Source organism: Culex pipiens, chromosome 2, assembly GCF_016801865.2.
Source record: "Culex pipiens pallens isolate TS chromosome 2, TS_CPP_V2, whole genome shotgun sequence".
In the NCBI taxonomy this organism is placed as follows: Eukaryota; Metazoa; Arthropoda; class Insecta; order Diptera; family Culicidae; genus Culex; species Culex pipiens.
The window spans coordinates 69,457,934-69,483,671 of NC_068938.1; the positions used below are offsets into that span (position 1 = coordinate 69,457,934).

At 37.0% G+C, this 25,738-nt stretch overlaps 1 protein-coding gene across 1 annotated transcript in view; it reads right to left on the reverse strand.

Annotated features, from left to right (window-relative positions):
* LOC120416076 (uncharacterized) overlaps nucleotides 1–16,281 on the reverse strand; it is a 54,766-nt gene extending 38,485 nt beyond the window's left edge. The window contains exons 1-2 of the mRNA XM_039577746.2: nucleotides 15,818–16,281; nucleotides 14,156–14,455 (exon numbers count right to left, since the gene is read on the reverse strand). Coding sequence (XP_039433680.1) covers nucleotides 14,156–14,455; nucleotides 15,818–16,098 — 581 coding nt within the window. The 5' untranslated portion in view covers nucleotides 16,099–16,281. The remainder of the gene's footprint in view (nucleotides 1–14,155; nucleotides 14,456–15,817) is intronic.
* Between the last annotated feature and the right edge of the window lie 9,457 nt (nucleotides 16,282–25,738).

A 25,738-nucleotide genomic window follows, 5' to 3' on the forward strand; every position in this document is an offset into this window, starting at 1 on the left:
GTGTGGAACCGTTTCCCAAGACCCATTCCACCGCACCCGGTGTGGGGACCACTCTGAGCAACGCCACAGCAAGCCATACGTGCCCAGTGGGGAGCTGGAAGCAAGGAAGTGGAATTTTATACCAAATCAAACCTTGTGATTTTTAAATAACTTAAAAATTATTTTCAAGAAGGTGATAGAAACAGTATTTTATAACAGTTCTCGGATTGGAATCTCAAAGTAAGCTTCCGCCTCCCTCATACAGACTCCTCAATGGCGTGGCTCAAAGTAGTTTTTTACCTTTAATTTCTTGGGCTCTATGCCAAGCGGATTGGCCGAGGCACCACGGCACCAAAAAGATTGCCGGAGATTCCTACCGAGGGCACAACCACCGTCGTCGGTCGGCGGCGTGAAATTGACGAAAGAAAATTACACATGATAAATTATGCTTCTCCTAACTCGCTGTCTCTCTCTCTCTCTCGGCAACTACTTTAACACGTTTAATTTTATTCACCTGGGATTGAGGCGAGTGAGTGTGAGAGACGAAATAATAATGTCGAAGTAATTTAAAATACTAATTAATCAATCAGCGTAATTAACACAACGCGGTAATTTTTCATCGCCGCGTTGACGGGACGGAATGAACGTTGAGTCGGGTTTCCGTGATGGGGTGTCAGAACACCGGTGAGGTTCTTGAGAAATATAACTTCAAGAAGTGTGAGAGTGCTGGGAGGAATGCTACAGAAGTTTGAAGAAAAATCGTGTGAATAAAAAACACAACTTTAACAATTTTTGACTTATAAGTTATTCCCAACATTAAATAATAAACTAAACCTATAACTGATCAATTTTGAAAAAAGGTACGAACTATCAAATCAAATAAAAATAATTTCTGAAAACCCAATTGAGCAATTCTCTACCAAAACTTGAAATGGATTTTATTTGTATTTTTTGATTTGGCTCAAACTTTGTGGGGGCCTTCCCTATGACCAAATATGCTATTTTGTGTCATTGGTTCACTCATACAAGTCTCCATACAATTTTGGCAGCTGTCCATACAAAAATGGTATGTAAATATTCAAACAGCTGTAACTTTTGAGTGATTTTTCTGATCAATTTGGTGTCTTCGGCAAAGTTGTAGGTATTGTTGAGGACTTTTGAGAAAAAAATAGGTACACGGAAAAAAAATTTGCAGATTTTTTTATCAACTTTTTTTTTACTAAAACTCATTTTCCCAAAATACGTATTTTTTGATTTTCGAGATTTTTTGATATGTTTTAGGGGACCAAAATCCGCAACTTTTGGGCCATAGAGAAACATGGTCAAAAAATCTGCCGCCGAGTTATGAATTTTTGAAAAAATAGTGATTTTTGGAAAAAATCTAAGTTTCATGCAAAAACAAATTTGACATTATTTTTTAATGCAAAAGTGAATTTGCAATCGAAAAGTACTTTACAGATTTTTTGATAAAGGGCTCCGTTTTCAAGATATAGCCACCAGAAGTTTGATTTTAGCGAAATATTTGCAGTTTTTCAATTTTTAAAAATAGTGACCATGAGTGACCATTTCTAAAAATATTTTTTTTTTAAAAGTTCAGAAAATTTGCTATAAAATTGTCTAAGAGACATTGAAAATTGGACCTCTGGTTGCTGAGATGCAGCGGCTTAAAGAAAAAGAAACACGAAAATTGAAGTTTTCTAAGTCTCACCCAAACAGCCCACCATTTTCTTATGACGATATCTCAGCAATTAATGGTCCGATTTTCAATGTTAATACATGAAACATTCGTGAAATTTTCCGTTCTTTTCGAATAAAATATTTTGAAATTTTTTAAATCAAGACTAACATTTTAAAAGGGCCAAATATTGAAAATTACACCCATTTTTTTTGCGGATTTTTGTTTTTATCAAAAAATCTCGAAAATCAAAAAATACATATTTTGGGAAATTGAGTATTAGTGAAAAAAAGTTGATAAAAAAATCTGCAAATTTTTTTATCCGTGTACCTATTTTTTTTCTCAAAAGTCCTCAACATTACCTACAACTTTGCCGAAGACACCAAATTGATCAGAAAATTCACTCAAAAGTTACAGCTGTTTGAATATTTACATACCATTTTTGTATGGACAGCTGCCAAAATTGTATGGAGACTTGTATGAGTGAACCAATGACACAAAATAGCTTATTTGGTCATAGGGAAGGCCCCCACAAAGTTTGAGTCAAATAAAAAAATACAAAAAATAAAAATGGTCGAAATCGGCCGATTTCGTAGAGAGTTGCTCAATTACATAATTACATACATTAAATAAACTGGAAATTTGTATACATTTTTGAAGACGTTGGATTTATTTTGCTTTCCCTTACCCCCAAAAATTGTCACATTTCTCTCGAGGGGGAAATTCTGATGAAAGCATACTAGAAAGTCTTAGGGTTAGATTGCGGCCCAAGCCCTTTTCTTGTGCATATTAATACATATACAATACATATTCGAAAACACCCGAAATGCGAAGAAAACGTGAATCAAGCTAATTAAAATTGTAAAAAACATAAATAATCTAGTATTACTTTACATGGTTACCATTTTGTCTTCATACCTGAGGAAAGGCTAACGTCCTGATCTTAAAATAAACATTTTACAGAAAGCTCGAAGATCCACCTCCGTGTTCTTTCAGGATCTGAGCTGACCAAAAATCGAGCCAAACATTTCATTAGGGCACAAAAGCAAAAACCGCGATTCGAGAAAATCGCTTGCAAAAAATGGACAACTTGTTTCAATTCCTATTTAAAAAATAAGCATGACTGATGGTATTTTTACTGATGATTCGATAAAACACACCATTATCCTCAACTCTGCTTTACTGCTTCTTAATTTATGTTGATTTTCGCAATAAAACTCATAATTTTAAAAAATCTCGTTATTAGGCCCTTTTAGCTTTCCAACTGCTGTTCATAATGGGCCCTTTCTAAATGCAATTTCGAAGAGAACTAAAAGGGCACTAAAGCGCTGTCACCGGATTGTTGTTTTGAATGATGTTTATGGGCCCTTTTGTTTAGTTAGAAATAATGAGGAATTCAGTGGAAATTTTGATAATTGGTGAAGTTTTATGATCGAATGGAGCAGATAAGGTATGTGAAACATTAAAATTCTTCAAAAGTGTACTGAACAGCAGCCGCGGGCCGTATTCAATATTGTATTTCGACCTCGATTTCGACGAAGTTTTTTTTCTGCAGAAACCCTTGGTGAAACGTTAACCAAACTTTGTTTTGAAGTGAATTAGTGTTAAGAATGTATGAAAAGTTCACTTTATAACATAGAAAGTTCCTTAACCACGAAAAACTAACGAAAAAGAAAAGGGCACAATTGAACTTTTTTTCTGGTTTGGAGTGAACATTGTTATGTGCCCTTTTGTTTTTTTGATTTTTTCAATAGGAAATTGTTTGCTATCAATCTGATTCTTGGAGGGCATGTAGGGAGTGTACTATGGAGTGGAATAGTGGAATAATCCCGAATGTTTACTTTTTGGTTTTGTGCCCTAATGAAATGTTTGGCTCGAAATGTCACTCAGATTTCTCAGCACTGGTTGAACCGATTTTAGTTAAAATTTCATATTATTGATACATACATACCTATTGATATTTATCAAGTTTCGATTAGTCGTTCAAAAGTTATGTATAAAAATGTGTTTTTGCATATATCTGGATGTTATATAAGTGATACAAATCATTTCAAATGCCATAATTTTATATATCGATGGTTAGGTAACCGAAAGACCTTCCTAACAAATCCAAATGTTTAAGGAACTGGCAACACGGTCAAAAGTTATGACCCCTTAAGTGATATTTAGGTACTTTTTCGAAACCGGATCTCACATATGGGTCATTCCAGGTCAACTGAGTACACTCGACTTTCACCGATTTGGACCAAACTTGGAGGGAACGTTCATCTATTGATAGTTAAAAGAAATCCCAAGTTTTGTGCTGATTGGACCATCCCTCTATTTTTGGCACCGCCCTCTTTTTTGACGATTTTCTAAAAAACTTTTTTTTTCTTCTAATCATAACTTTGCAACTATTTGAGCAAAATACTTTCTACAGGTTGCATTTTATAGAAAATTATCCAAGGAATTCGATAAAAATAAAATTTCAACCCTTAAATGCCCACTAATATTATATTTTAACGTTTTAAGTATTAACATTCAGTTTTGACCAATTCCTTATATTTTTATTTGTTTTATTGTATCATCATCGTGTTCCCCGGTCAATTTTACATAATAATCAATGTAGACCTCAAACTAAAATGAACTATTGGCAAGATACAGCGATTTTACTGAAAAAAGTTTGATTTTAAGCAACACTCAGAAGTAGAAGGTGTACATTTCAACAAAAAGGGATGAATCCCGCATAGTTCGGTTTTTATATGTGAGAAACTTATTTCGGATGTGAATTCATAGGACAGAGTGCAGCGCAAAATCAAACTTTTTTCAGTAAAATCGCTGTATCTCGCCAATAGTTCATTTTAGTTTGAGGTCTACATTGATTATTATGTAAAATTGTCCGGGAACACGATGGTGATAAAATAAAACAAATAAAAATAAAAGGAATTGGTGAAAACTGAATTTTAATACTTAAAACGTTTAAATTTAATATAAGTGGGCATTTAAGGGTTAAAATTCTTTTTTATCGAATTCCTTTGATAATTTTCTATAAAATGCAACCTGTAGAAAGTCTTTTGCTCAAATAGTTGCAAAGTTATGATTAAAAGAAAAAAAAAGGTTTTTTAGAAAATCGTCAAAAAAGAAGGATGGTCCAATCAGCACCAAACTTGGGATTTCTGTTAACTATCAATAGATGAACGTTCCCTCCAAGTTTGTGTAAAAAAAGTGTACTAAGTTGACCTGGAATGAGCCATATATAAAAAAACGATACTTAATCCTGCAAATTTTGAATATACCGTAAACTGGGGTCAATCGGGACACATGGGGCGAATTGGGACAGCAGTTTTAACCATGTTGTAGCACAATATTTTGATTTTTTTATTAGTTTCGGTTAGAGCAGACTCAGGCCAACAAAATGTGTACATCCATTTCCAAATTTAAAAGCTTTAAGTGCTCTAAAAACTGCTGTCCCTATTCAGACTGTAGTCCCGATTCACCCCAGATTACGGTATCTAGAGTTTATAGGACCTAATCATAAAAACTCTAAATATTATCAAACAGAATTCAAAAGCTGACAAATCAAATCAAATGTATATTTGTCTTGACACAAGCCCGTAAAAATGTATAAGCAACACATACGTGCTCATAGCTTTCAGATCTTCAAAGTTCAAAGTCAGATCTTCAAAGTTTTAGGTTCATTTGGAAGGTCTTTCAACAATCGAACTGTCGCACGATGGACCCGGACATTATTTTCATCAAAATATCTGAGATCCAACCTCGAGAAAGCGGATAAATAACACTTAAGTACTTATAATTTTTGAAACATTTCTCAGATCTTCAATGTTTTGGCCTCTTTGGAAATGTGTTTTCAATATCTTTCTAAAATGAAAAACAAAATCAAAAACCTCCCTTTTTACAATCTTCCAGATTGTAATCAAGAGTAACTCTTGAAGTACTCAACTAAACTTGCTAATTTTGAATAGAGCCTTATGGGAATGAACCCAAAACGGTATTTTCAAAGAGACTCAAGACATTCAAGATGGCGGCCAAGGCAAAAATGTTGTTTGACCTCGAATAAATGTGAACAATAACAATAATTTTATCAACCTGATCGGTCTGAACATTATCCTAACATTTGATTGAACTTGGTTGCCGGAAGGTTGCGTAGCAAAAAAAAAACTGACCGACGAAAAATGACAAAAATAACTGCGCAGTATTGTGACAATATAAAAATTGCCATCAGGGATACCCTCTGATTCGATTTCTTAGACAAAAAATAGTACCTGTGCCAATTTTGAGCCAAATCGGTTAAGGTTTATGGGTCTCTTTTTATCGTTGAAGTTTAAAATCAATTCAAATTATTCGCTCTACAGCATTGCCTTGGCGTTCTCGCTTACGAGATTCCTACTCGAAAGTAGGTGTTCGAAGGCTTGATTGTTGAGGCAATAGGGACGTGGCGTTACATCGTGCTGCCACCTGGTTTTTTGAGGTGCAAGAGTGGAAAAGTGCTGAGTCATCGTCTAAAAATAGACGTCGTCCTATCTCGCCCAGCAAAATTAAGTCGATAAAGTAGTCGGTTTCGATGAGAAAAAGTGGAAAACGTGGTCTAAAAATAGCGACGCCATCCCCCTATTGCAAACCTCTTTTTACACCTTAGCTTCCATCCACCCCAGGATTCGAACTGACGACCTTTGGATTGTTAGTCCAACTGCCTACCAGCGACTCCACCGAGGCAGGACCCAGGGAGACGACTCCTACACCTGGACTGAGCTAACGACCTAACCTATTTAGGTTAGTCCGGGGCCAACATTTACTTCCTTGTCCGACGGAAAGCTTGATCAGACAAATCTCGTCTCAAAATTATATTTCTGGTTACAGCCCACCTCACATCCGTTTTTTTAGAACCCAGTAAAGCGTGTTACGATATTCGACCCAAAATTATGTTGTTTTCACCGGCGCAACCTCGGTGAAGAAGCGTTCCGAAATAAACTCATTTGCGCGTTCATTAATCAAAAAACAAATGATCCAACGCAGCAACGGTCTACCTGGGAAGCTACGCGGTGTGATTTTCACAGATCCTAAGCTTTCTACTGATTGCTTAATTTCTTTCTGCCTCACCCGAAGAAGACCCGATTTTCCATCCTTGTACTCCAAGAGCCTCAAAATAAACTCGACTGCCACGATCCCAGTTCAACGACGCCTTCAAAAAAAATCTTAAGGTGCCCAGCGAAAAAAAAGTCGTTTACCGTCCACGTCCAGATTGGAATTTAACGGTCCACCACCACCGCCGCCGCCGCCACTGTTTAAACAGTTATTGGCGCGACTTTGCGGGGTGGTGATGATTTTTTGTTGTTTACTTTTGCATAAACAAATCCTCCCCGAACCTAGCCACCGATCGGTGGGTCCAATGAGCAGGAATAAACAAGTTCAATTATTTATGATTAGACGCGTGAAGATTGCCTTTTTAAAATGACGTGGGGCCCATTCAGCGAGCTCACTGATAAATCGATTTTCGGGGAGGTATTATCTAACATGCAATTTCGTGGTGAATTTGTGAGAAAGTCCAGTTTGCGCGATCGGAGACGACAGCTTGATGGACCGTAGTGGCAGCAGAAGTTGCTGATCGGAGCACTTTCAGGTTAGATTTATAACGGTTTGTGGTATGGCAGGACTAATAAGCCAACGTCGAAAAATTTTGAAAGGTAAAGGACCTTTTTCGAATTTCTCGAGTTCTTGGATGAGAACCAATATTTGAATTATTTTAATCTTGTTCCAGACATTAATCTAAACAGCGTGCAATTAAGTGTCACCCAACTTTTTTTTATCGGTCTTACCGTGAACTCTCAACTTAGCGTTCCAGTTCGATCACAATCGCATTATCAAATTACGAGAAATAGCATAGCACACTAATTCACAGCAAGCCACCCAACCAACAACAAAAAACACATCTTTCACAATTCACGTTTGGACCCCCCAACCGGGCACCCATTGACGCAATAGATGTCTGTGTAATGGTGAAGCTGAGCAAAAACAAAATGCTCCAACCGAGCGCAGCCAAGTCAAGTACAGCGGGCAAGAGAGTAATTTACCCCACTTGGCCCAGCGTGGGGCCACCAACTTTTGCGCGATAGGTGATAGATCAGATAATTTGTTATAATGAGATAAAAAAAAAGAATCATCTCTCACAGTGAGAGTGTTCAATTACAACCGTAACAATTTTGGAAGCCCATCGATCAAGCAGCTTCCACACACTCACAAAAAAAGAGCAAATTCACACGCAGCCACCATCACCACCAGCCCTCTCTGGGTCTGATCCCCGGATTCGATCACTCGGACAGATCGTGGCCGATTCCTCAAACCGAAACATAGCGAGCAAATGAAATCACAGTGGTCAGTGTCGGGCCGACTGCTGGCTGGGCTATTATTCACCATTTTTACCATTTACCACGCCACATTTGTGCAGGCCAGGGCTGCTGCAATTAGAAGCAATCATAATGATAGCGGCCACAAGTACACACGTCGATGGCAAAAGATGCAGAAGTGCGTGAGCAAAAGAAACAACTCATCACAATTGTTGGGTAGAGTGAGTTTGAAATGAAATTATAAAAAACTACATCGTGTTCATAACTGGTAACGATTTTGACATTTTAGGATATGAATTTTTTGTTCTTCCTATTACGAAAAACAGGAGCAATCTTCAGCTCACTTTGAAAAAAAAACACCTAAATAATGAGCCTAGTTTCATCAAGATCTTTCATGAATTGAGTGAGCTACACTGCCCCTGATCGCATAAATTTCCCATTGCAAAAACAGCAAACTGAGAAAAACGCAATTAAAGTTTGTCCCACACATATGGCTACGAGTTAAGTTTTTGCGATAAAACTAGAGAAGGGCGTAAATATGTTAAATGTTTTTTGTATTTTGTAATTTAAATATTGATGTAACTCGAAGGCGTGAAAGACAAACTTGTAAGAAATTGGACGGGCTTTCTGAAAAAAAATACACTGAAATAAAAATACACGCCACTTCTATGAGTTTATTCAATTTTTAAGCTTAACGGTGAGCAATTCTCTACCAAAACCGGAAATGGATTTTATTTGTATTTTTTGATTTGGCTCAAACTTTGTGGGGGCCTTCCCTATGACCAAATATGCTATTTTGTGTGATTGGTTCATCCATACAAGTCTCCATACAATTTTGACTACTATCCATACAAAAATGGTATGTAAATATTCAAACAGCTGTAACTTTTGAGTGAATTTTCTGATCAATTTGGTGTCTTCGGCAAAGTTGTAGGTATTGTTGAGGACTTTTGAGAAAAAAATAGGTACACGGAAAAAAATGTGCAGATCTTTTAATCAACTTTTTTTTTCACTGAAACTCAATTTCCCAAAATATATATTTTTTATTTTTCGAGATTTTTTGATATGTTTTAGGGGACAAAAATCCGCAACTTTTGAGCCATAGAGAAACATGGTCAAAAGATCTGCCGCCGGGTTATAATTTTTTGAAAATAACAGTGATTTTTGGAAAAAATCGAAGTTTCATGTAAAAACAAGTTTGACATTATTTTTTTATGCAAAATTGAATTTGCAATCGAAAAGTATTTTACAGATTTTTTGATAAAGGGCTCCGTTTTCAAGATATAGCCACTGAAAGTTTGATTTTAGAAAATTTTGGGTTGTTTTGGTGAGATTAAGAAAACTTCTATTTTCGTGTTTCTTTTTCTTAAAGCGGCTCTATCTCAGCAACCCGAGGTCCAATCTTCAATGTCTCTTAGACAATTTTATAGCAAATTTTCTGAACTTTTAAAAAAATATTTTTAGAAGCGGTCACTCATGGTCACTATTTTTAAAAATTGAAAAACTGCAAATATTTCGCTAAAATCAAACTTTCGGTGGCTATATCATGAAAACGGAGCCCTTTATCAAACAATCTGTAAAGTACTTTTCGATTGCAAATTCAATTTTGCATTAAAAATATTGTCAAACTTGTTTTTAAATGAAACTTCGATTTTTTCCAAAAATCACTGTTATTTTCAAAAAATTATAACTCGGCGGCAGATTTTTTAACCATATTTCTCTATGGCTCAAAAGTTGCGGATTTTTGTACCCTAAAACATATCAAAAAATCTCGATAAATAAAAAATATGTATTTTGGGAAATTGAGTTTCAGTGAAAAAAAGTTGATTTAAAAATCTGCAAAAAAAATACGTGTACCTATTTTTTTTTCTCAAAAGTCCTCAACAATACCTACAACTTTGCCGAAGACACCAAATTGATCAGAAAAATCTCTCAAAATTTACAGCTGTTTGAATATTTACATACCATTTTTGTATGGACAGCAGCCAAAATTGTATGGAGACTTGTATGGGTGAACCAATGACGCAAGATAGCTTATTTGGTCATAGGGAAGGCCCCCACAAAGTTTAAGTCAAATAAAAAAATACAAAAAATGGTCGAAATCGGTCGATTTCGTAGAGAGTTGCTCACGGTGCACATCAACCTGAACTTTGGCACCCAGATTTTTGCTACAGACATTTTAGTATCTTCGGGTACTATCGAAATATTTTTTTATTCATCCCCTAAAGTACTGTCCACAAAGTAATTTACAACAAAGTTTAACTAATTTTGCAATCCCGTTATTGCAGGATTGGGTCCGTAAATTAGACAATGTTCGAATAAGAAGACGACAACTTCCTTCGTTTCTATGCACCCTTTTAAAAGATAAATTTCATTTTTTAGGAAATAGCCTAATATGTTACAGAAAGACTCACGAAGAGTGCCGGATGGTATGTCTCTCATAAAAAATACAAATATTATTCACTAAAGCTGACAATTTTACATAAAAGTCTCCATATTGACCATTGTCCTATGTCCAATCTTTGTGAAGATACAGCAGCTTTAAAAATAAAACGTTACTTTATCCACCCTTAGGTGTTTGGTGCCTTCCTCACATTAGGAGAGGAATGCTATCCAAAATTGATGCAAAAGGGCGGACCTTTCAGTGTTCCATCAACTTGATTCATTATTCTTATCATCTGACTACCCAGATCTGCATTATATCAGGGCACTTATGTGCTTATAACTTTTGATAAGGTTGTCAGATCTTCAATCTTTTGAACTCGTTGCAAAGGTCTTTTGATTACTTGTCCAACGACAGGTCGCATGATATGTCCGGACAAAGTTTTCATCAAAATATCTGAGATCCGGCCTCTAAAACGTGCATTAATGTCACTTAAGTGCGTATAACTTTTGATAGGGTTGTCAGACCTGCAATCTATTGAACTCGTTGGAAAGGTCTTTTGATTACCTATGATTACCTAGATGGATCCGGACAACGTTTTCATCGAAATATATGAGATCCGGCCTCTAAAAAGTTCTCAAATAACACTTAAGTGCTTATAACATTTGATAGGGTTGTCAGATCTTCAATCTTTTGGACTCGTTGAAAAGGTTTTTTGACGGAGATTCTTACAAAAACCACCCTTTTTACAATCTTCCGGACTTTTGTTAAAATTGTTTTTCTACCATAACTTTTGAAGTACTTAACTAAACTTTATAATTTTCAATAGCGACTTATGGGCCTCCAAGACGGATCGAATGAGACCAAAACGGCCAAAATCCTGTGTAGATTTTTTTGATCAACATCCCACCACACACACAGACATTTGCTCAGAATTTGATTCTGAGTCGATATGTATTCATGAAGGTGGGTCTGGGATGTAAAATCACGAATTTCGTTTTTCGAGTGATTTTATAGCCTTTCCTCAGTAAGGTGAGGAAGGCAAAACTGTTGAAAAAATAGGTTTTTTGATGGTTTTTGAAGTTTTCTATATGCCAGACATGATTATTCAGTCCCGTAAATATTTTTAACGAAAAGCTCGTCCAATTTCCCATAAGATTGTCTCTGACCACTTTTCAAAATAACTTGCTTTTTTGATGATTTAAGCTAATTTACTATCCAGGTTACTATCATCCAGTGAACTACACTGAAAAAAATATTCTGTTTTCAGTTATGAAAAATGTGTACGGCTTATTGTGGTTTCGGAAATAAATCGAATTTTCGCGGCGACTTATCTGACACTACGCTTCACAAACTTATCAACTCTAATTCTGAGTGTAACAAGTTGTGTTGAACGCGAGGATAAACGTCACTGAAAAATTATTTTGTTGTTCTGGCACCAAATCGAAACGAGCGATTTCCCCTCTCGCCGCACTTTTTCTCTCCGCCTTTTTCTGTCAAGCTTGATAGCATCAGCGCTTGCGTGATGCCGTTGGAGGTTTTGGATGATGATGTTGATCATTTCTGCAGGTAAAAATAGTGTATATTTTATTTTGTTTTTTATTAAATAAACAAAAAAAAGTTGATTCATCCACCGACATATAAAAATAAAAAAAAATTTTCGTCAATCAAAACAATATGGAGGAATCACAACAAAGTTGGCTTACAAACTGATCAAGTAATACCAAATTAAGCTTGACAGAAAAAGGCGGAGAGAAACAGTGCGGCGAGAGTGAAAATCGCTCGATTCGGTTTAGTGCCAGAGCGACAATATATCTGTAAGCCCATATTCCCAATTGACATGTGATCAAAGACAATCTTATGGCAAATTGGACAAGCTTTCCGGAAAAAATATTTACCAGACTGAAAAACCAAGTCTGTCATATAGAAATTGTCAAAAACCATTTTTTCCAACATATTTATTTTTAAAGCCGCTGTAACATCACAAGGATTGGACTTAGGACAGTGGTCAACATGGAGACTTTTATGTAAAATTTTCTGTAGAATCGATTCCCGTATTCGGGTTTTAAAAATTTTGACGTTTAGACTGCTTTTGAAAAAAAAAACAAATTTTCAGTAAATGATTTTTTATTTTTTTGGAAGAGTTGCTCCATGCTGCATTTTTCGTGAATCTTTTTTGTAACATCTTAGGCTATTTTCAAGAAAAAAAAATCTGAACGAAAAAAATTTTGGGCTCACCTTCAAATTACACTTTTAAACTTAAAAATCCATAAAACTCATAAAAGTAGCGTGTTTTTTTCTTTCAGTGTATTTTTTTCGGAAAACCCGTCAAATTTCCTACAAGTTTGTCTTTGACCACTTTTTGGTACGATGCAACGGCTTCGAGATACAGCAATATTTAAATTACGAAACACAAAAATATTCAAAACACTTGCGCCCTTCACAAATGTCATTATCGAAACTGGCTCCATATTCACAAAAATGGCTTTCCTAAGCGTAGGATAACATGTCTACAAAGTTTCATTGAAGTCGGAGAGGGTCGGGTACAAATTATCAGAAAAATTCCTGATTTGAGCTGGAATTGCTCTAAGGATCAAATAAATAGGCAATAATTTAAAAAATAAATAAGACAAGAATATTTTTTCAGGAGTTTTGTACAAAGTTTTTTGTCATATTGGTCATGTAGAACATAACCACCTGCACCTTTTATTATTTCCAACATAGTTCTTTTCTGCATCATTTTCTAATCTAATCTAACATAGTCTAACCATAGCGCATTCTCCTTTTTCAGAAGGAATCCTGAAAGATGTCTTAGGTTAGATCACGCCTTGCATTCTTCTTGTCTTTTATAACCAATCGTCAAAACAGCCAGACCTACTATGTAAAGTTAACAGCAGAGATGAATCGTTGAACTAGAATGATAACGGAACTTAAATGGCCTTAGTGCAAAAAAAAAACTAAATTCAGTACAAAAAAAAAAGAAAATCTAGTAGTTCCAACTGCCATGTAATGTTGGCTTATCAACACTCTACAACAAAAATAAGCGTTTTCAAATTGTTTTCAAATGAAACTTAGTAATGAACAGCTCAGCTGCCAGACGTATGTGTTGTTCCCATCCCATAAAACCTTGTCAGAGTTACCTCCCTGTACAATAATAATCCAACTATAGGCAGCAGTAGAGAGTCAATTAAAGCCCAAGTATGGCCAGTTAGAAAGCTTACATTAGACTCCGCGGATGCTAGGTTAGACTGCGTGCCACCAACCAAAACACGTGATCCGTCGTAATTGATTTGCTAATTTCAGCTGATGAAGCTGAAATCGTAGAATTGGCTTGATTTTGTGCAAAAGTATTCAAGTAGTAAAAAAGTCGCCAAGTGGAGTGCCTTACAAGAAAGTAATTACACTTGAGTTGATCCACTTGCAGAGATCACTCAATTTGCCCAGAACAAACGGTTGCAGCACAGGTCAACGTGAAACGATCGGACACCGAACAACAATAGCAGGGCTGAACTGAACCGAGAGCGAGCGAGCAAAACAGGCTAAACTTAGTTTATATTATACTCTTTTCATCATTGTAACCTGCTAAACAGTGTGAAATGACACGAACAATACGGCGTTTGAACTTCGAGACAACAACAACAGTGCAGTGAGGTAGGTCGTGGGGCTGTTCAATCGCTACTGTTACAACCTTTTCACACGGATCGCAATGCCTTTTAAAAAAGCCGTTGTTAGCATGCAAACACAACAAAAAAGCAAAACAAACAAACAATAACTCACCGCATCGATTCCATCTTGTACTGGATCATGTAGCTGTTGAGGAAGGCATTGTCCGGATCGGCGGCCGGATCTTCGTCCTCGCCGGAAGAGTTGGCCGGCAGTTCGAGCTGGTTGTAGTACTGATCGACGGCCTTTTTGACCTCCTCGTCGGATTCCTCGCCGTCGGGCAGACCCATCACGGTTACCGTCGTCGTCGTGGTCGTCGTGTTGGTCGCCGCCGATCCCGACGGTGGTGGAGACTGGGAACCGCCGCTGTTGCTGGCGACGCTCAGCGTGTCGGCGAAGAAGTGGATCGTGCCCCTGCGAGAGGAAAGAGGGAACGGGGTTTGGTTCGAAAGGTGAGCTAGCGAATGGTAATTCTAACGAGATATGAGTGATAGTGATAGAAATTTACAATTTTATGATTGCATTTACAAAAGAATTCCATTAAGTTAGAGAATAAGATGTCGTTAGGCAAGAGCGAACTCAATTTCAATGGTTTATGCATTGAGAATAGCTAAATAAGTCGTGCTGTAAAAAAAATCTAATTATTCGCTCTACAGCATTGCCTTGGCGTTCTCGATTGCGAGATTCCTACTCGACACTAGGTGTCCGAAGGCTTGATTTTTGCAAACCTCTTGTTATACCTAAGCTTCCATCCACCCCAGGATTCGAACTAACGACCTTTGGATTATTAGTCTAACTGTCTACCAGCGACTCCACCGAGGCAAGACCCAGGGAGACGACTTCTACAGCTGAGATTTCCAAAAAAATGTCCACGTGGTTTGTGGATGGTCCCTTTTATAAATCTTTGCATGGCCAATATGTAAGGGTCGTATCAACAAAGTTCAAAAAAGCAAAATATAGAGAATTTTCTCAGCTTTTCAAAAATATTTTTTTCCAGGGTGGGCAAACATCGGCACTAATTTTGAAAAAAATAATGACTGGGACTATTTTTCAAAAAAAAAAGTTACCTAAAAATGACTATAACTAGAAAACGGTGCACTTTACCAAAATTTCACTCAAGTACTTTTTGATTGCAAATTTGATTTTACATTGAAAAATGAAGTTGCAATTTTTTTGCGATCAATATTTCGATTTTTTGATTTTTTTTGCACATTCTGCAAATTTCAGAAAAGTTGGCATTTGATGTCCCCTAAAACACATCAAAAAATAAAAAAATAAAAATAGTGTTTTTTTTTTTGCAAATCAAGTACTATCCATACTAACAACTTTGCCGATGACGCGAAATCGATCAAAAAATTTATTTAAAAGATACAGATTTTTGAAATTTTATAAATCATTTTTGTATGGACAGTTGCCAAATTTCTATGAAAAATTCTACTAAACTAAAACTAATGATCCAAAATGACTTCTTTGGACATACCGAAGGCACCGAAAAAGTTTCAGCCGGATTAAAAAATACAAAAATAAAATTAAAAAAAAGTATCGATTTCGTAGAGAATTGCTGAGGTAGGTCCACTAAGAAAGAATACAATTTTCTAAAGAAAATTGATTGAATCAATGACTTCCGATAGTCAATTACGACTGAATTTTAAATCCAGAATATCTCAACCCTAACCCGTAATTCAACTGACCCCATTCTCCCCACATGACCCAAACTCGCAATACCAACACACCGGTAGCATCACCTCAAAATGGCTTCCCCTTTTCAATCCTTACCCATACTCATCGACGCCCTCGACCAGAATCTGTCCGCTAGGCCAGTGGTCATCGATAATCACAGAGGTCACTTCCTCCTCCTGCTGCTGCTGCTCGCCCTCCCCTTCCACAGCCTCAATCACAACCCCATCTTCCCCAGAACAACCCGTGCTATCATGACCGAGTCCGCTGGTGTTGTCCCCGGCGGCGACCAGCAGCAACTCTTCCGTCTGATCGATCTCTTCCACGACGATCTGCTGCTGGAGACCATCCCGACTCGACTCGTCTTCGGCCGAGCTCATTGTTTCGCACTTAATCACACAAACAATCACTTTGTATCGAAATTAAAACAATACCGATTGTTTTCGCACCCGCCGCGATTGTTTACCGCCGATCGAACAGAAGAAAGCCTTTTGAAACAACGTGGCTTTGTTCCTTTCTGACAGAAGAAAGGAATCTGCCGTTGTTTGGGCAGGATTTGACCGATTTGACGCGATCGAACCAATACAAGGACGATCACAAACAGGGGAGAGTGAGAGAGCATGCTTATGCGCGAGAGAACGAAAGAGATGGCACGAGTGGGACGAGTCCCGTTAGGTTGGCGCCCCAACACAGCTGATTCTATTGTGTGTCTGTGAGTGCATAACGATTTGTCTGTGTTGGTTTTGTTGTAGAATTTCCGGCCGATTCGTTGACCTCTTCGCATCGCATCAGCTGTCAAACAGTGTGTGCGATGTTTTCGGAGGCGATGATTTGCGCGACCGGCGCGTGCTTTTTTTGAAAGTAATAGGGTAGGCAGACTACAAAAGAACCGTTGCGCCGTGACGTCGTTGGGATCGGACACGCGGTGTGTGTGGTTTGAATAGGTTTTTGAACTGTTTTGAAAAGGTTGGAAATTTGTAAAGGACCGTTGTTGGCTGAATGGAGGGAAGAGCAGACCAGCAGACAGTCAGGCTGGTGCTTGGATGTGCGGTTTGTTTTTCTATGGTGCAATGTTTACATGAAATTGAATGGAAGTTTTGTTTGGACAAAAGATATCAGCTGACTGCTTTGAAACGGAAAGTATTACATATTAGATGACCTTGACCTAGGGCACAGGTTGGTCCCCCTCTCCTTCCCGTTGGCATAAACATGTTCTTTGGTTCATAACTGAACCATTCAGTTTGTTATAAACATAGGGAAGCATAGGGAATCACAAAAAAAGCAAAGCAATCCACCTTAACGATCCCAGGGTCTTTTGTGGTCTCTGTTGCAAGTTTTTGCTCATTTCTAGGCGTCTTAAGGTTATGTGTGGTGAGTCACACAAAAAATATTGAAAACGCTTACGCCCTTCTCAAATGTCATTATCGAGTGCAACTGGCTCCATATACACAAAATGGCTTATATAGGGCTAGGATAACATGTCTAAAAAGTTTCATTGAAATCGGAGAGGGTCGGGTACAAACGTACCAAAAAAAATCCTGATTTGAGCTAAAAATTGCTCTGCTGAGCAACTCTACGAAATCGGTCTTTTTCAAGAATTTTAATTTTTGTATTTTTTAATCCGACTGAAACTTTTTTGGTACCTTCGGTATACCCAAAGTAGCCATTTTGCATCATTAGTTTGTCCATATAATATTCCATACAAATTTGGCAGCTGTCCATACAAAAATGATGTATAAAAATTCAAAAATCTGTATCTTTAGAAGGAATTTTTTGATCGATTTGGTGTCTTCAGCAAAGCTGATGGAATGGATAAGGACTACACTGAAAAAAATGATACGCGGTAAAAAAATGGTGATGTTTTATTTAACTTTTTGTCAAAACAAATCCGATTTTTTGCGTTATGTAATAAAAGAACGATCCCTTTAGATGAGACTTAGAAAACATAAATTTTCCTGTTTTTAATCACTTGCATGATAATATCTCAGCAACTTTGACTGTTTTCAAAAAAGTTACATATAAATGGCTTTAACTTGAAAACGGTGCACTTTATCAAAATTTCACTAAAGTACTTTTGAATTGCATATTTGATTTTACATCGGAAAATGGAGTTGAACAATTTTTGCGGCCGATATTTCGATTTAAAAAAAAATCAGTATCGATTAAAAAAAAATCATAACTTGGTCAACAATTTTTTGCACAACCTGCAAATTTCTTTTGTTGTCCCTTAAAATATATCAAAAAATAAAAATAGTGTTTTTTTGCGAAACAAGTTTTAGTGACAAAAAGTTTAATAAAAAATCACCAATTTTACCGTGTATCATTTTTTACAGTGTAGTCCTTATCCATACCTACAACTTTGTCGAAAACACCAAATCGATCAAAAAATCCTTCAAAAGATACAGATTTTTTAATTTTCATACATCATTTTTGTATGGGCAGCTGCCAAATTTGTATGGAATATTATATGGACAAACTAATGATGCAAAATTGCTTGTTTGGGCATACTGAAGGCACCAAAAAAGTTTCAGTCGGATTAAAAAAAAACGTTACTTAATCCACCTTAAGGTGGTTGGTGCCTTCCTTGCATTCATGTTGTATTTTAGGTGGAGTTTTTTTTTTATTTTTTAATATTTTTAAAAAAAAAATTAATTTTTTTTATTTGTTTTGTTTTATTATTTATTTTACTTGAACAGCAATTTTCAATTCTTTTTTTTTACCAACTCTTCAAAATAAAAGTGAAAAGTATCATGAGTTATATATTTCAGTAAAAAGTTCGTGTAAATCGTTGTCGAGACAAAATGATGCAGCAACATAATTAATACAGATTTTTTTCCAGAAGAGACGCAGACACTACTTAAGCGATGTGGCAACGTGAAGGTATATCTAGGAGTCGTATTTAAGAAGTTCATTTTTCGAGTGATGTTATAGCCTTGCCTCAGTGAGGTGAGGAAGGCAAAAAAATCGATTGACCGAAATCTGAGACAACTGCTCTGCTGTGTTTTCAATCATGTTTGCCTGATATTACCTGCTCAGAATGCTTCGAAATTTTGGAATAAGGTAGTTTCCCTGATTTTGGACCTAACAGATGGGGATATTTGAAAATAAATAAAACACTTCATAACTACTAATAAAATAATTAAATTACAAAATCGCTTAGCAACTTTTAGGTCGTGGTTGTGTATTTATTTTTAAATCTGCAACTATTTATCGTAGAATTTTATAATTCCGGAGTTTTTGTTGAAAAGTTCCAATAAACCAAATTTCCAGTTTTTGTTTTTTGGGTGTTTTGATACCGCCTTGAATCAGGAATATTAAAAAAAACCCAAAAAGGAAAACTGAAAATTCGGTTTATTGGGCCTTTAAAAAAACTCTATAATTTAAAATTGTATTTTTTAAGTAACAATATCTTAAATTTATTCCCAATAACATTCAAATACCACTGCATAACAAAACCCAACGGCCGCTCAGTGAGAAGTTTGTTTGTTTATGATTTTACGACCATCCTTAAAAACCATCCTGTTTGCTGCCCTGCCATTTACTTCAAGGATCTTCATCACACTCAACCTCAAGGAAACTAGGTCTGCACGCAGTAAGTCAAAAAAGCAATAAAATATAAACGCAACCCGTCATAAAATTGATGCCAAAACCGGAAAAATGCAGTGCCAAAAAAAGCTGCCATAAATTACAGCGCGATTCATGTGTGGTTTTCCGAACAGTCCTTCGGGGGTTTTTTTTTTAAATAAGTTTATTTTGTTCCCAAAGTTGGCACCAAAAGTGTTAAAAGTTTTTGTCGCCTCTGAACTTTTTTTTGTGTGTGCCATATTTTATCCTTCGTAGATGGTAATAAATCAAAATTCGCTCAAGAAACTGGCTTGCATTTTTTACGTGTAAGATGGTTAAGTGCGTAAGCATTATCGCGAGTCATTCAATTTAAAAGATTCTTTCGTGTTTTTCGTTATTTATAGAATTTTCACTGGGTTATTGTTAATAATCTTGCTTTATTTATTCCAGGATGATTTTCAAGCTACTAAAACTAAATCTGCCCAAGAATTGAGCAAATGTCGTTGCAGCCAATTGAATTTTCTTCATTTTCGCCAACAGAAGCATTTCTGATTCAACCCGGGTATTGCAAATAATTGGTAAATTGGCTTCGTTTACCCGGGTACCGAATAAAAGACTAAATTGTCTCATCGACGACGATGGCGACGCGCTGATTAAATTAGAGCTGACTAAGTTTTATTTCCCGACATGTCTCCGATGGCAAAGTCACTGGCCCAAGGAAGCCAACGGTTTTGCAACAGGAGCACACATAAAAAAACCTATCCCAGATGTGCTGACGGCAAGACACGACTCAGAATTGCGCCCATAAATCTTGGCTTGGCTCTAATTGAGAACTGGCCAAATTAGCTTTCCCTCTGATTGGTTGGCCAGAACCAGTAGCGTGGACCACTAAATTGATATTGACGCTCTTTATTTCTCCGGACGACGACGACGTCTCGGATTGGACCCCGGCAGATTGGTGTGAGACACTGCTGCTGCTGGTTGACATGCTCGAGACACGGGAGACTACACACAGGATGGAATTACTTGAGCTCATTGAGGAATTTACTGCATCAGCAACCGGTCCACGAGTGTTTCAGAAGGAGGAGTCTTGGCGAATGATGGCGGTCTGGAATTAGGCAGCGAGATTTAAGACATCTTGTTACACACAAACCTTTTTTAATCATTAATCATGTTTTTTTTAACATTGAAATATGCTAAAATTCAAAATTAATTTGGCCAGAAATAAGTGTTCGAAAAATCAATTGTAACGATTGATATTTTTTTTGTTAATATAGCCTTTTAGTTACTAAAAGAAATTTAGTTTCAAAATTCGTTCCATAACTCAACGTCGAAAGTGTAAAGTTACCGGCCGCAATCCATCACTCAATTTCAGCAAACTTTTGGCTTTTAATTGTTCCTCGTACGTCGCCATAGAACACTTACACTTTTAAGCGTACCCTTTACCCGGACACGACGAAAACTTTGCACTTCCTACACCTTAACCGCAGGAAAATTTCCAAGAAAAGACCAAGCCCACGTTCTTTGGCAATTATTCCCAGAGCCCTCTTCCGGGCAACCCCCCTGGAAAAACAAATGGCACAAGAAAGAAGTGTAAATTATTCTAATTAAACTATTAATCATCAGGATAAATGATTGTATTTTCCTGTCTCGGTCACGGTTTCTCAACCCTTTCTCGACGAAAGGTTACGAGGAGAAAATTTTCGCCAAGAACGCGCAGGTCCTGCAGCGGCAGCATGCTGATGCGATACTCTTTCTTTTGGAAGAAAATCATGAAAAAGAGAGGAGGAAAATTCCCCGAGAAAAGCTTCCAGGAAAATGTGGAAAAGGATGGTGATCCTTAAAGGTCTGCTAATGTCCGCAAAGCGGAGGACCGCACCGGGGCAAGGGGGAGGAGAGTAAAAAATCGAAGCACTTTTGCCCGGCCAAAAAGATTTGCCGAAGAAAAATGCCCCGACAAAGACGCCCATTTTCTTATCTTTGGCACAGGAAAAGTTTTAGCTTTTTACCTTCCGTCCACCTCGAGTTTTAGGGGGTTGGGTTGGAGTTGGGGGCTGAAGCTTAGAAGCATGATGGCGATATTTTGTCAACCCAGGTGTGCTCTTTAAACTTGGCTGTAGCTTCTGCGCTGACTACGAGCACACGTAAACGGCTTGCTGAACTGACTGGAAGAAGACCATCAAACTTGACTTCTGGAAACGGATCGAGAGGGGTAACTTTGGGTTATTTTATGATTTATATTCTTGTTACATTATATTTAGATTTGATTGAATTCTTTTTGAAAACATCACGATTCTTTTAATTTCTTCTTCTCTTGAAAAAACAACAATAAGTTTCATTAGACTTTTTAGAATAGTTTGGAATAGAGCGTTATGACGTTTCGCGTACACACACTAGCGCACCATTTGATTTTGCTGACCGGACAAAATTTAAACTCAATCTTTTTCGTGTACGTACACGTAATACATGCGCACGTAGATAACTCTATAGTTGAAATTGGATGTTAGGATTCATTTTTGCCTTTGTCACCTTACTGAGGAAAGGCTATAAAATTACTCAAAAAATGAGCCTCCTAGACCTACCTTCATTTGTACATATCGACTCAAAATCTCCAGCAGAGCAAATGTCTGTGTATTTGGCTGTATGTAGACATGTGTACCAAATCAATGTCACTGGAATATTTCGTCACTGGCTGAACCGATTTTGACTGTAATGGCCTCATTCGATTCGTCTTGGGGTCCCATAAGTAAGATTTGGTAAAGCACATCAAAAGATATGCTTAAAAAACTGCAGCACACGGAGAAAAAAGAGTTCCTAAAATCGTGAACAAGCGTATATAAGCTTACGATTTTGACAAACGTACCATGAAATTTGAACACTTTGTTCGTGGATCTCATTTTCATGAACACTTGATTTTAGGAACTCTTTTTTCTCCGTGCATAAAAATTTCTCAATTTGCAAAAAAGGATTCGTTGCTGAACAGAACCGTAATATAAAGGATATAGAGCACGACCAATCATAGGCTTCAGTGATCTAGTGGTGTTCCTAGAAACTAGATAAGTTGTGAATCGGTAACAGGTGTTGGCCACCAACGGCGCCCGCCATGGCAGTTTGTAGATCTCGATTTTATTGGCGCAGGTTGCTACTAAGGCAGCTGGTTTACCCTGTGTTACACCCCACAAGGAACCAAAAATCAAATCAAATCAAATTGTTCGCTCTACAGCATTGTATTGGCGTTCTCGATTGCGAGATTCCTACTCGAAACTAAGTGTCCGAAGGCTTGATTGTTGAGGTAATTGCAAACCTCTTTTTACACCTAAGCTTCCACCCGAGGCAGGACCCAGAGAGACGACTCCTACACCTGGACTGAGCTATCGACCTAACCCTTCAGGTTAGACCGGGGCCAACATTTACTTCCCCGTCCGACGGAAGGCGTGGTCAGACAAATCTCGTCTCGAAAAATGCCACCGAAACCGTGTGGGATCGAACCCAAGCCGATTGGGTGAGAGGCAACCACGCTTACCCCTACACCACGGTCCCGGAATTACACATGGAACCAGGAACCTGAAAATTTGTTAGTAGGATAGGGTGTTTGGTTAGGATTCATCATAGAAGATGATAATGCGACCCAAAGTCACAGTGTTTGTTGAAAGGTATTATATGGGTCATTCCATCTCAACTGTGCACGAAAAAGTGCAAATTTGAAAATTACCCTCTCCGATCCTGCTCAAATTTGGCTGAGCTGTTGATACTATCAAAACATGCAAGAATCCCGAATTTCATCCAAATCGGACCACCCCCTCCATTTTTGTACCTCCCCAAAAAATTGACTTTTTGGCGATTTTTGGCCAAACCTCCTAGTTTCAAACGGCGATAGCTCAGGAACCACAAATCTCAGAAGGTCGTTCTTGGACTCAATTTTGAAGGAAATCGGAAGTAGAATCCATTTCTGTGATCAAAATTTAGATTAAAATATGTTTTCTACCTGTATTGCGCAATTGAAAACATTAAACGGCCGTATCTCAAAACACCCCAACTTATTTTTTTTATTTGACCTCACCATCGTGTTCTCCGGCCAATTTTACATAAGAATCACCTATCGACAGAAATGAATATGTTTCGTTCCAGAAATATCGAATTTTAAAGTTTTGTGTTTTCGAGATTACCTGCATCAGCTTCATTCGCCGCATCTGCTAGAAGCACACAGGCGGGCTGATCAATAACTGCTACCTGGCCATTTATTGAAATAATATTTCATCATAAATAATCTTCATCAAATTGAGCAAAAATTAACTGTATAATACTGTAGGAAACTGAAGTTTAATCGCAAATGTTTATCTGCTTAAAAAATTAATGAAGTGGAGCAAAATAGTGCCATTCAGCAAAAACCCCAAAACCTGCTTTATTATTATTATTATTAAAGTTTATTATTGACACTTTACCATAATTCTGATTTATGGTTTAGATTGATCATATTAAATCAATTTTTATATAGTGAGCCAGCTCCATTTCATTAAAATATGATTTTGGTCAAGGTACATTTAATTAAAAAAAATCCTTATACGTGAGGACAGCAGCCGTATTGTGTTCCAAGAATCCAAGAATGATAGATGAAAAAAAATACTGTTGTTCGGACGGTGTCGAAATCATCGCAACTAAATTTGGAGAATTAGCCGCTTTGCAGCAGATCAAACTTTGTGATTTTCTTACATTTTTCAGTTTTATACATTCCAGAAATCCTTTTCCTACTCTTTGTGATCGTCCTTCACTAGAGTACAACGTATCAACAAATTTTATTCATTTTAATTCATATTTTTACTCAATAATGTATCGTGCACTTATTTTTCAGTGTTACTAACAAGATTAATTCTCGGGTGAGTTTTTAAAAAGCCGTAAGAGCCATTGTGACCTCTGACACTAATTTTCGTTTTTCTAGAAAATGAAACAAAATTTCATTTATTTTAAGTTTGGGGCACTCGAAGGACGTGTAGATGAACAATCTCGAGCATTTTGATATTGGTTTTTCGTAAGTAGGTCGAATACCGATGCAAAAAGGACTTTGTTTAACAATGGCTCTTACGGCTTTTTGAAAACTAATCCGAGAATTGCATTTTCCTCTCGCTCCGTCGGAATCCAATTCTGCCCTTTACTGTGTGTCGTCATTGCTCTGTCCAGTGGGTTAACACAGAAATTCACTTAATTAATTTTTTAAGCAGATAAACATTTGCGATTAAACTTCAGTTTCCTACAGTATTATACAGTTATTTTTTGCTCAATTTGATGAAGATTATTTATGATGAAATATTATTTCAATAAATGGCCAGGTAGCAGTTATTGATCAGCCCGCCTGTGTGCTTCTAGCAGATGCGGCGAATGAAGCTGATGCAGGTAATCTCGAAAACACAAAACTTTAAAATTCGATATCTCTGGAACGAAACATATTCATTTCTGTCGATAGGTGATTCTTATGTAAAATTGGCCGGGGAACACGATGCACTATGGGCCATCTCCATACAAACAGGCGGCCAAATTATTTTTTTTGCTTTTTAAATGTTTTTTCATACAAATTTGAGTAATTGTATGGTATTGAAATGATATACGTCGATTTTTATGACTTTTCATGTTTTTCAATAGTGGATTGTTTATAATAAATAGTCTTTTCAAACATTTGCAAGTGCAAAAGAATTGCGTATATATTTTATTGCAAGTTTATATTATTAAATTATGGATAAGCTAATACATCCCCACTTTAAGGGCACAACCCCTCCCTCCACTTTCTTTCACACCCCCCCCCCTCCCCTCCTCACCTCAAACAAAATTTTCTTAAGCGTAATAAATCCATTTTAAGTCAAATATTTACCTAAGGTTAAGATTTTTTGTTTTACCCTAAGCAAAGGGCAACGCGATTTCTTAATTTATCATGCTAATTCTTCAAGCCGAATGAGTACAGAAATTAACAGTGCGAGGAAAAAGCTACCGCACATCTGGCGCGCCGGGGAATCGAACCCCGCTCTTTCGCATACCGTGCGAGCGCGTACACCACTTCGCCAACGCGCCGTGCTTGCCGAGGCAAGTTCAGCTAGTTGTTTTGTCAAATATTTATTATTTACTGCTGTGTGTTTCTTTTTGTGAGTCCATGCCATATAACTTGAGACCCATTGCCCCCACCCTTACGGGCATAAATTGCGAAAATTTTAATCGTTAAATCAAATAACAGAAAAATTAATTTCATTCGAAATATTAATTATGAATTAAAACGATAAAATACAAAACATATTCTTACTAATCCTAATGTTCTTGTTCATGAAAATTCATTTGATTATAGAGTTTCTGACGGCTTCAGGATATGTTATAGGTACTTTTATGATGTTTTGTACTAACCAACATAGAACTTAAATGTGGATCAGTTTCATGGATTGATCGCAGAAATTCATCATGCTAAGTCAATATTATACG